This window comes from Oncorhynchus tshawytscha, linkage group LG13 (assembly GCF_018296145.1).
Source record: "Oncorhynchus tshawytscha isolate Ot180627B linkage group LG13, Otsh_v2.0, whole genome shotgun sequence".
NCBI lineage: Eukaryota > Metazoa > Chordata > Actinopteri > Salmoniformes > Salmonidae > Oncorhynchus > Oncorhynchus tshawytscha.
Genome location: NC_056441.1, coordinates 40,598,989 through 40,610,985, shown reverse-complemented (window position 1 = coordinate 40,610,985; position 11,997 = coordinate 40,598,989). Strand labels below are relative to the sequence as shown.

Genomic DNA, 11,997 nt, shown 5'->3' with positions numbered 1-11,997 from the left:
CTCTCCATTGTATTATGGTGCTGCTTCAGTTGCAGCTGAAATTCTTAAATCCAATATCCTTCTGGGGACTTTTCTGAAATGGACAGCATAGTTTCATTATCTCCGGTGTACTACAGCTACAAGATGTATCAGGGTTATCCTCTTCTGAAGAGGTGTGGTTCTCTGGCATCAGTCTTTATATGTAATCTGTCGTCATCCAGTTCTGGGAAAGTGTGGTGTAGAGTGCTGGGTGTTAAAGCAATGTGTGGATGGGAAGTTGTGATGCATCTGATACCCCCGGTGTGCTCTCTGTTTCCCCTCTGTTAGAGGAACTTGTGTAGCCCCATGTAGCTTAGTCACTTGTTTCTCGTTGAGGTAGCTGTGTGAGTGTCTGTATGGGAGGGGTGATTTGTGTGGGAGATCTCAGTGTCTGCCTCTGTGCCTTTAAGAGGAGGGCCTGTTGTGTGTGTTGGTATTTCTCAAGCAGAGAGAGGAGGGGAGTGGTGGTGCTAGTGGTCTGGAATCAAATCCACTGCTTTAAAGGGAATAGCCTACATTTTAGTCATTTAGCAGACGCTCTTATCCATAGCAATTAGGGTTTAGCGCCTTGTTCAAGAGCACAACCTAGTCGTCTCAGGGATTCGAACCAGCGCCCTTTCGGTTACTGGGCCAACACTCTTAACTACTAGGCTACATGCGCTCCACTGAGAGAGTGCGCGTGAGAGAAGGAAAGGGGGACCAGCAGATACCACTGTACTTTTGAAAAGTTACTGGACAGCAGACAGTGGGAATAAAGAGAAGGATCAGAGGAACGAGAGAGGGTGACCTGACCCTACTACAGTGGCAGCCAGGGCCATGTCCATGTATGATCCAGCCAGCCGGCCAGCCCATGCAGAGGAGCAGAACTATGTACAGGCATATGAGAACGTCAGGGAGAAATATAAAGGTAACGACCCCCTCTAATATCCCAGAGTGGCTGGTACAGCGCTAATGGCGGGAATTGTAATCACTTCTGTATGTCAGGGTATGTGAGGTACAGGGTTGGTTGGGAAGGGGGCGTGTGTGTGTGTGTGTGTGTGTGTGTGTGTGTGTGTGTGTGTGTGTGTGTGTGTGTGTGTGTGTGTGTGTGTGTGGGCAACTCGGGTAGCTGACTGGCGTTAAGTGGTTCCATATTGATTGGCACGGATGTGGTCTATTTCAGGGCTGCTCTCAGTGCAATGGGAAACTGCACCTACTGTATTGTTCCTCATCAGAATAGTGGTAAGCTGTTCTACCACAAGTGTGCTGTCAATAGTGGTACATTAACATTCAGCCATTGCAAGTATTTTGTTATTTATAATCTTGTAACATCATTGATCACAATGTATCAGAAGGTAGGCTATACAATGCCCTGTACAGTAGGCCTCAGCCACCCAAGCCATGGCCTGTTCACCCCGCTACCATCTAGAAGGCGGAGACAGTACAGGTGCATCAAAGCTTCTACATCCAGGCCATCACACAGTTAAATAGTCACCATTAGCAGGCCTCTGCCCAGTATCCCGGCCCTGAACTGTAGACACTGTTACTAGCCGGCTACCACCCCGTACTCAACCCTTCCACCTCAGAGACTACTGCCATATGAACACTGGTCACTTTAATAATGTTTACATACTGTTTTACCCACTTCATGTATATGCACCTTATTCTAGTCAAAGCTTATCCTCTCAGGCTCTGTCAGGTTGGATGGGGAGTGTCGCTGCACAGCTATTTTCAGGTCTCTCCAGAGATGTTCGATTGGGTTCAAGTCCGGGCTCTGGCTGGGCCACTCAAGGACATTCAAAGACTTGTCTCAAAGCCACTCCTGCATTATCTTGGCTGTGTTTTTAGGGTCGTTGTCCTGTTGGAAGATGAACCATCACCCCAGTCTGAGGTCCTGAGCGCTCTGGAGCAGGTTTTCATCAAGGATCTCGTTGTACTTTTCTCTGTTAATCTTTCCCTCAATCCTGACTAGTCTCCCGGTCCCTGCTGCTGAAAAACATCCCCCCCATATATATTTATATTCCGGACTCTGACATTGCTCATTGTAATATTTCTATATTTCTTAATTCCTTTCTTTTGAATTGAAAGTGTATTGTTAGGTATTACTGCACTGTTGGTGCTAGGAACATAAAAATTTCGCTACACTCACAATAGCATCTTCAAAATATGTGTACGCGACCGATACAATTTGATTTGATCCTTTGTGTCTGGTGAATGGTAACATGAGTAAGAGGGGTTGATGTTTCTCCCTTCTCGGACCTGCCAAATTGTCCACCGGGGTTGGGGTCAATTACATTAAAATCCCTGTCAATTCAGGAAGTACACTGTTAGCAGTTAATGAGTTTTCCTCAATAACACAGACCCCAAAGCAAACCAGGGGGAGAAAGAATAGGTTTATTCAAAGAGATCAAATCATCATACGGGGAGGTAGATGGTAGATGTTCATACTCCCCTGTCCTCAGTGATTCTCTTCTGTAATTCTCTCCCCAGAACAAAAGGACAGGATGTAGTTTTATAATCCAGCCCTAGCCTGTGGTTGACCAATTAGAATTCCTTGCAATAAAACTGGGCCAATGGCCAAATAACAAGTACCCTATTTCAGATTCAATGTATAAACAATTTGGACCAATGAGAACTTGCCTTGTAGCTATGAGTCCCAGACTGAAATTCCTCCCATGTCTATTACCCATTGACATTAATTCCCTATTACAGGAAAAACACTATTTCCATTGATCATTAGTAATCTATTGACCTCTCGTCCTCTTCTTTATGTATTTATCTTCAAAATATTCTTACAACACTGAAACTCCAATTATCTTCAATGCTTTTCAATTAGGAACATTTGGAATTGGAATTTGGTTTACTTTCTGAATTGACTGGAATTCAATCAATCAAATGTATTTATAAAGCCCTTTTTACATTAGTAGATGTCACAAAATGCTATACAGAAACTCTGCCTAAAACCCCGAACAGCAAACAATGCAGATGTAAAACCATGGTGGCAAGGAAAAACTCCCAAGAAAGACCTAGGAAGAAACTTAGAGGAACCAGGCTCTGAGGGGTGACCGGTCCTCTTCTGGCTGTGCCGGGTGGAGATTATAAGAGTACATGGCCATTTAAGACCAGATTGTTCTTCAAGATGTTCAAACGTTCATAGATGTCCTGCAGGGTCAACAGGTCAGTACCTCAAGAGTAAATGTCCGTTGGCTTTTATAGCCGAGCTTTCAGAGGTCGAGACAGCAGGTGCGGGAGAGAGCGCGAAAGAGACGAAAACAGCAGGTCCGGGACAAGGTAGCACGTCTGGTGAACAGGTCAGGGTTCCCTAGCCGCAGGCAGAACAGTTGAAACTGGAGCAGCAGCACGACCAGGTGGACTGGGGACAGCAAGGAGTCATCATGCCAGGTAGTCCTGAGGCATGGTCCTAGGGCTCAGGTCCTCCGGGAGGAGAGGGAGAGAAGGAGAGAGAGAATTAAAGGGAGCATAATTAAATTCACACAGGACACCAGATAAGACAGGAGAATTACACCAGATATAACAGACTGACCCTATCTCCCCTGCACATAGACTATTGATACTGTAGACTGAGACCATTTTAAATGGAGTTGACCCCAACTCAGCTGTCCATCAATCACCTGGGAAAGACTTAACTTCACATTGTTTGCTCCATGTCTGACTGTGATGTATTCCAGATTGCATTATAATAAATCATATGTGTCACTGCAAAGTTCCCACAGTTACTATTCTAAGCATGTGTATTTCAATAATACATTTCAGTGATGTGTTTTCAGTAAGTCAGTAAGATAATGTTGTTGCTCATCCAGTGCTTTCATGTTGATAAAATCTCTGTGTACCATCAATTACATAGCCTACCTTTCAACATAACTTTTTTCATACCTTTGGCAATGTTGTTGACATTTGTATCTCCGTAACTTAGAAACAAGTTAAAGTAAAACCTACATGGATCCCATCCCTCCTGCGGCGTTGGCTGCTGTTTATTATTCATATCCTCCCCTGCTTCATCCCAATGTTGGGGATGAAAGTGATTTCTAAAAATACAGGCCCAATTTGTTATCACAGAGAAAGAGAAGTTCAGTCCACCAGAAAGAGTTGTACAATGCCTTGGCTGGGTTTCTCTCCATCTCAGGGGGCATAGTTACCAAAGTTTACTGTACATGAAATGAGAGTATGGATACGTCCCGTATGTCACCCTATTCCCTTTATAGTGCACTACGTTTGAGGAAGTAGATCAATTCACTTTTGGGGAATAAGGTGCCATTTGGGACACACCCTATCTGCTTTATTAGGAGTGCTGAGCTATGCCTTTATATACCTTTTAAAAGTGTATACAAAGGCTGTGTGTATACAAAAGTGTGTACAAAGACTATACTTCCTTTTAAAGAGGGTTCATACAGACCAAAAGTCAAATTCAAGGGATTTCAATGTTATACAATGGTATAATTCATATAATTGTACTTATAGAGCCCCCCACCATATAGAGCCCCCCAATATGGAACCCCCACTTCTCCCCAAAAGCATGCAAAGTGTCATAAAGTAGGCCATTACCACTTTAAGAATAATGCATTTTTTAGGCCTTGCACATGCATTGAGATTAAAATTATTATTACATTCTAGAATATATGTGGACATTGCCCGACGAAATAACTTGGATTTATGGCGATTGTTCTGTAGTCTGTGGCCGACACAGGCACACATAAAAAATCCATAAACAGTGGTAGCATTAATCTCACCGTCACTGTTTTTATAATGAGAAAGCGACCAAAAACCAGGTTCCTTTCTTAATGGAAGGATTTGCATGGAAAGCCAAGTTGAAGCCAACATTAGATGTTGTCGTCTTCATAATAATCGCATGTGGTTTTACCGAAACGAAAGTGAAAAGAAATCATCAAAAATAAATCACAGATAATTATAAGAGACGGTGGCGACCAGTCGTTCAGTGCAGGTGGGGTCTAGCTCAGTGCTTTCTGTGGTGGTGGGGCAGCCAGCGGACAATACGGAGCATAGGGGTTGGTACTGTTCTCCAATTGTGCCGTGATTGGTTCAGTGCACGGTCAGGCATGGGACACTACATCACCGCAAATATACGGGGAGAGCTCAAACATTCAAGCCCCTTGGGTGCTGCCATAGAGTTACAGAATTGCCCATCCAAGAAGGCTCAAGGTCATTGGCTTCCATTTTGAGGAGAATACAGTTCCACCGACGCGGCCCGCTACCAGAGACTGGGCTCTCCTTCTCTGTGACCGATGTAAGACATTTAAACGTGTTAACCCTCGCAAGTCTGCATCCCTAGCCGCGTCCTCAGAGCATGTGCAGACCAGCTGGCTAGTGTGTTTCCAGGCATATTCAATCTCTCCCCATCCCAGTCTGCTGTCCCTACATGCTTCAGGATGGCCACCATTGTTCCTGTAACCAAGAAGGCAAAGGTAACTGAACTAAATGACTATCGCACCGTAGCACTCACTTCTTTCATCATGAAGTGCTTTGAACGTCTAGGATCATAGCACCTCCACCTTACCTGTCACCCTAGACTGTGGCCAAGCATACCTCCAACTCATTCATCAAGTTTGCAGACGACACAACAGTAGTGGGCTTGAAGACTTTAAAAATATCTAAATATTTTACCCCTTTTTTTCCTCCCTAATTTGGTGGTATCCAATTGGTAGTTACAGCCTTGTCTCATCACTGCAACTCCCGTACGGACTCGGGAGAGAGAAAGGTCGAGAGCCGTGCATCCTCCGAGACATAATTCAGACAAGCCAAGCCACACTGCTTCTTGACACAATGCCCACTTAACCCGGAAGCCAGCCGCACGAATGTGTCGGAGGAAACGTGCACCTGGCAACCTTGTCAGCATTCACTGCACCTGGCCCACAAAAGGAGTCGCTAGTGCGCGATGGGACAAGGACATCCCTGCCGACCAAACCCTCCCCTAACGCGGACAACACTGAGCCAATTGTGCGCCGCCCCATGGGTCTCCCGGTCGTGGCCAGCTGCGACAGAGCCTGGACTCGAGCCCAGAATCTCTAGTGGCACAGCCAATGACCTTGAGCCTTCTTGGATGGGCACTTCTAATGTAACTCTATGGCAGCACCCAAGGGGCTTGCATTTTCAGGAGGCCCTTAGGCTTGATTCCCAACAGCGACAAGACAACCTACATGGAGGAGGTGAGGGCACGTGGAGTGTGGTGTCAGGAAAACAACCTCTCACTCAACGTCAACAAAACAAAGGAGATGATCGTGGACAGCAGAGGGAGCACCCCCCTATCCACATCGAGAGGACAGCAGTGGAGAAGGTGGAATATTTTAAATTCCTTTACGTACATATCACGGACAAACTGAAATGGTCCACCCACACAGACAGTGTGGTGAAGACCTCAGGAGGCTGAAGAAATGTGGCTTGTCACATAAAACCCACAAACATTTACAGATGCACAATTGAGAGCGTCCTGTCGGGCTGTATCACAGCCTGGTATGGCAACTGCACCGCCCACAACCGCAAGGCTCTCCAGTGATTAGTTCTGACCTCTATTGATGGCCACCCTAATTTTGTATTTGTGGGTTTTCAACGACATCAGTACAGTCCGTAGGCGTGTTATTGATGTCTTATTACATGATTTAAGAACAATTGATCAATGAGAACAGTAGTCTCTAGGCATGCTATTTACTTGTAGATTTCAGTATCTTCAATATTAGTTTGTCTTATTACATGTTTAATAACAGTACAGTCTTCAGGCTTGGTATTTACCTCTATCTATAGAACAGTAAATCTTAAGTACAACAATCCCCTTGTCAAGCCTGTTGCAATATGACTAACACTACAGTACTGCATCTCCAGCGAGCTGGTATTGATTTGACAGTAGACATGCATCGCCGCCCCCTCAAGGTGTTCAGGCCGACTTGCTAAAGTGTAATCTGTTAACTTGTTAAACTACAATTATGTTTTTGCCTGCCACCCAAACCTGATTTCAAATCACTCATAACTCTCACCCGGAAGGCAAGGTAACTATAGATCAAAATGATTCCTGCACTTAAAATATTAGGCTAATCAACTCCTGAAGTAAGTCCAGTAGTTCACTACTGCACCACAAACAAATGCCGACCCAAACATCTTTAGTCCCTGGCTTGCATGCCATCTCGGGTGGACTCCGTCCCTCAGGAAGTTAGTGAGCTCATCTCCCACCATGCCTCAGTTTCAGTCAGGTCATTTTAGCCCCCAGATAAACCACGACCAGGTTGAAGAGGACAAAGGATGTCCTGTCACTCTCACTGGTTGTACAGATCTTTGTTTGCTTAGTTCTAAGCATCCAGTTTAGGGTCATTTCAATGGAATTCCGCCCCCGTCCCACCTAGATTTTTAAATACCCAAAACAGTCTGGTGCAAAACACTGCTGTTAGAAATTCTGGTTTGAGTTTGGACTGTGAATTAGGCTATGTGCATGTACATAGCAAAAGGGATGATTTTTGTAGTATTAAAGGGATCGATAGGTTCGTATGGTTGTGAATCACTGTGTTTGGACAGCTGACTAGTACAGTAAGCAGAGCAGTCCTCCTCCCTCATTTCCAGTCCTTGTCCAAGATCAGTTTCATGCAACATGACCTTGCACTCTAAAATAGTATCCTTTTAAAGACACACACACACGCCTATGAAAGGAAATGCATACACTGTACTGTTCAATAGACAGATATGGTATGTCTCATTCAGTGTACACCCACACATGTATACACGCATGCACACCTACAATATAGCATACACTCACACCTGTTCGTCGTGGGAAAGGAGAGCACTCTCAGATCCTGTTGGCACTGCCACATTGTGAGACATGGTGTAAATATTATTGGAGTGTGGTTGTGACTAACAATCAGAGCAGTTTATTCAAAGCTATTGAACCAGTGAAAATGAATGTAGGCCTGATTTTTATCTCATCGTATTCTCAGCTGGGTGTCCATGTTTGTCAAGCTACAGTATACCATAAGACTTTAGTAGCTTGCTTGTGGTCAGCCTGAAAGTTTCATATTACTCAGTCTGTACTGTATTTACAGTACCCTATGGGTGTCTTTAGGTGAAATGCTTCAGGCCTAATAGTGGGTGGTTGTATGGACCCCACAGTGGGAGCAATTACTCTGTACTGGCAATCATTCAATGTGATCTAATGAGAGTGCATCCATGTGGACAATGTGCTGCCCATTTGTCTCCAATTGCTCACCAAAAATTGACAGTGCATGACAATCCTTCCTGTCCATTTGAGACCAAGTTAGCTGTTGAAATCAGTGTTTCCCCTAACTGTAGGCGGGGTGCAAAGGCCCCCAAAGCAATATCCTGGCCACTTGACACTAAAACTGTTGATTGAAACCAATGAATGACGACCAAGCGTTTTTAGTTTGGGGGCAACCGACTTAGCCTGGCCTCATTGGTTGAATCATTGCTTGGAAAAGAAGAGAGGATATGTGACATTTAAGGGCTATTTTCCTGGAGTCCTCTCCTCCCTCTCTGCTATGGCTTTGGAAGCAGTCCTACTGGATATTAGCTATTAGTTGAAGGGGACATTTTCAGTAATGGAATTGTATTCTTTCTCTATCTGGACTGAACTGTTGTTTTGCAGGGAAGAGATGGACTGCGTCATTACTCGTCTTTGTGAAGCACCGAGCTGTCTGTTCAAATGACTAGCACACAGCTCATACACCCATGCATACCCCACAAAACATCCCACCAGGGGTCTCTTCACAGTTCTGAAGTCCAGAACAGACTCACACACACATTTTGTAGATATGTAGTGTTGTATGATGTACTGTTTTATAAAATAATTGTATGATGTAATTGCCTTGTTTGGACCACAGAGTAGCTGCTGCCTTGGCAGCATCTAATGGGGTATCTGTACCCCTGTCCTGCAGTTAGTCACCAGCAGCGTACCACCGCTGGCTTACCTCTGAAGCTAAGCAGGGTTGGTCCTAGTTGGTTGCTGGATGGGAGACCAGATGCTGCTGGAAGTGGTGTTGGTGGGCCAGTAGGAGGCATTCTTTCCTCTGGTCCCCAAAGAATATATTATTTATTTAACTAGTCAGTTAAGAACAAATTCTTATTTACAGTGACGGCCTACCACGGCCACGCTGGGACCATTGTGCACTGCCAGATGTGATACAGCCTGGAATTGAACCAGGGTCTGTAGTGACGCCTCTTGCACTGAGATGCAGTGCCTTAGACCACTGTGCCACTCGGGAGCCCTAATAATATATCTATCTATCCCAATACCCCAGGGCAGTGGTTGTGTAGAGTGGCGTCTTTTGGATGGGACTTCAAACGGTGGTCCTGACTCTCGGTGGTCGCTAAAGATCCTATGTCACTTATTGTAAGAGTAGAGGTGTTAACCCTTGTGTTCTGGCTAAATTCCCAATCTGGCCATCATTCCATCGTGGACACCTAATCATCCCCAGCTTCCCATTGGTTCATTCATCCCCCTTCCTCTGCAGTGTAACCAATCCCCAGGTTGTTGCTGTAAATGAGAATGTAATACCTTTCAACTCTATATCTGACATGGTACAGATGATATTTTTTTTAAGCCCATAACCATGTGTGAGAGGTGTAGATTTGTTTAAGACTACCAAGAAACACTGTGTGACCCCGATGTATCCCACTGCAGTAAAAGGTTAATGAATACATATACACAGACTGTGTCCTAAATGGCACCCTATGAATAATGTTCATGTCATAGACATTTAAGGTGATTTAAGGTGCCAGAAGACACATTCATACATACCAGAACATTAAGATGAAATGTATTTTTAATTTTGTTCCAGTAATACGGTGCTTTAAAACTAAAATAAGATTTACTTAGCTTGGTGGAGACCCTAAGAACCTCCAAGAGTTAACCAATCCTGTGTACTGGTTAGGCTACTCAGGTGTCTATACTTCAATAGCAAAGGTAGATAAGATGTAAGTTTTTATGAAGTAGAGACTTGTAAACAAAAAAGGGGAGTAATGTAGAGATCTACGGGTCTATAGTGAAGTCCAGCCAACCTTTTGATACAGGATGCAGTGATGAGTATCAAAACTGTCACCTGTAACAAAACGAAGGGAACTATGGTAGTAGAGGCTGCACTTAGATAAATAACATCACCATAATCAAGAACAGATCAAAAGGTTGACTGAATAATTAATCGGCTTCCTACTGCTTAGAGAAAGGCACCATCTGTTTCTGTGGAAAAAGCCAACTTTAAATCTTAGCTTCTTAAACAGCTAAGATAATTTTTAAACGTCAAAACCATATCAGTCCAAATGCCTCAGTATTTATATGCAGGAATTTGTTCGATTGGAGAACCATCTAATGAGTGAACATGTAGTTCATCTGAAACATACTTACGAGAGTTTGAAAACAACATGCATTTAGTTTAGCTTGTATTAAGTTCAAGTTTTAAACCAGCAAGGGATTCCTGCACAGCTATCAAATCTGACTGTAGTTTGACGAAGCCAGATCAACAGTCGGGGCAATAGCATACATAATAGTATCATCCACATTTAGATGAAGTTTGCAATTTTTAACAGATTTACCAATGGTGTTTATATAAAAAGTGACGAGAACAGGTCCCAACATAGACCCCTGTGGTACACCATTATGCACTTCAAGAAATTCTGACTTAACCCCATCAATCACGATGACCTGAGTTCTGTCACTAAGATAATCTTGGAACTTATAACGACACAGGGCTAGACCCAGATGCATAAGGGTTGAGTCTGATATTTATTAGAATTGAAGGGGCAGACAATATGCAGGTTGAGGACAGGCAGAAGTTCTTTAACCAGGTCAGAGTCCGAAAGGTACGGTGAGGCAGGCAGGCTCAAGGTCAGGGCTGGCTGAATGGTTTACAAGATAATTAACAACTAAATTGGTTGCTGTAAAATTTCATGCCCAGTCCTAAACCCTGATTAGTGTACATAAAAAATAAATTGCCTTGTTTTGGCTCACTGTCAGAGGGTGATGAGGTAGGATAGTCCCGGGACATACAGGGCCTTCCTCACTACTCTGCTATTTCACATGGTCCTGTCAGATCAGAAGCCCCATTTGTCTTGCTGTTCACATGTGAACCTGAATGTACAGGGTGATTTATTACATGGTGGCTTATGGGGTGTAATGAGTTGAGGTATGCCTGTTCTGTCACATGCCATAGTATGGCTTCTCTCATACATAGGCATATTTTGAGCAGTGGAGGAAGCCATGTGTTTGATGTATTTGATACCATTTCACTCATTCCGCTCCAGCCATTACCACGAGCCCGTCCTCCCCAACTAAGGTGCCACCAATCTCCTGTGATTTTGAGGTGTGTGTGTGCGCGTGCGTGTTCCAATCTTGGTGTTACTGGGTCTTTCCCTGTTGCATGCTTGTTACATTAGGCACCACAAGTGATTTGTCAGCATAGCTCCAATTGGTCATGCCACGCTGCTTTGCCAGTAATGACTTGGCCTTTATGAAATATAACAAGTTCAAAATAGTGTATTTACTTTGTTCCTTTTTGCTAAGCAATTTTTGTGAGGCTCTCCATGCCCCTATTGTTGGATATGTCTGATGAATATTGAGTCTGCAGTGAAATAATCCTCTCCCACCCGAACTCTTCTTGACACAAGTTTCATCCCAAATGGCACCCTATTCCCTATAGTGCACTACTTTTGAACAGAGCCATATGGGCCCTCTACAGGGTGATTAACCAGTGGAGATCGGAGATTATTGAGTGGTCTCTGTTTGAGTTTCCACAGTGACTAGAGATACAGTACGACTGAGGTTTACTGGGTCTAGCTCCCAAATGGCGTTCTATTAACTACATAGGTCACTACTTTTGTCCAAACCCCTGGTCAAAATATTGCACTATAAACGGATTATGGTGCCATTTGGGATGCAACTTAAGGTTATTGATTGATTGCATGGGCGCTGAGAGGGATGTTTATTTTTTTTACCCCTTTTTTGTGATTACAACCTTGTCTCATCGCTGCAACTCC

The 11,997-nt window shown here is 44.0% G+C and overlaps 1 protein-coding gene across 1 annotated transcript in view; it reads left to right on the top strand.

Moving 5' to 3' along the window:
• Window positions 1-463: 463 nt before the first annotated feature.
• LOC112264953 (plectin) overlaps window positions 464-11,997 on the top strand; it is a 159,127-nt gene continuing 147,593 nt past the window's right edge. Inside the window, exon 1 of the mRNA XM_024441885.1 lies at window positions 464-925. Within this exon, the coding sequence (XP_024297653.1) occupies window positions 835-925 (91 nt within the window). The 5' untranslated portion in view covers window positions 464-834. The remainder of the gene's footprint in view (window positions 926-11,997) is intronic.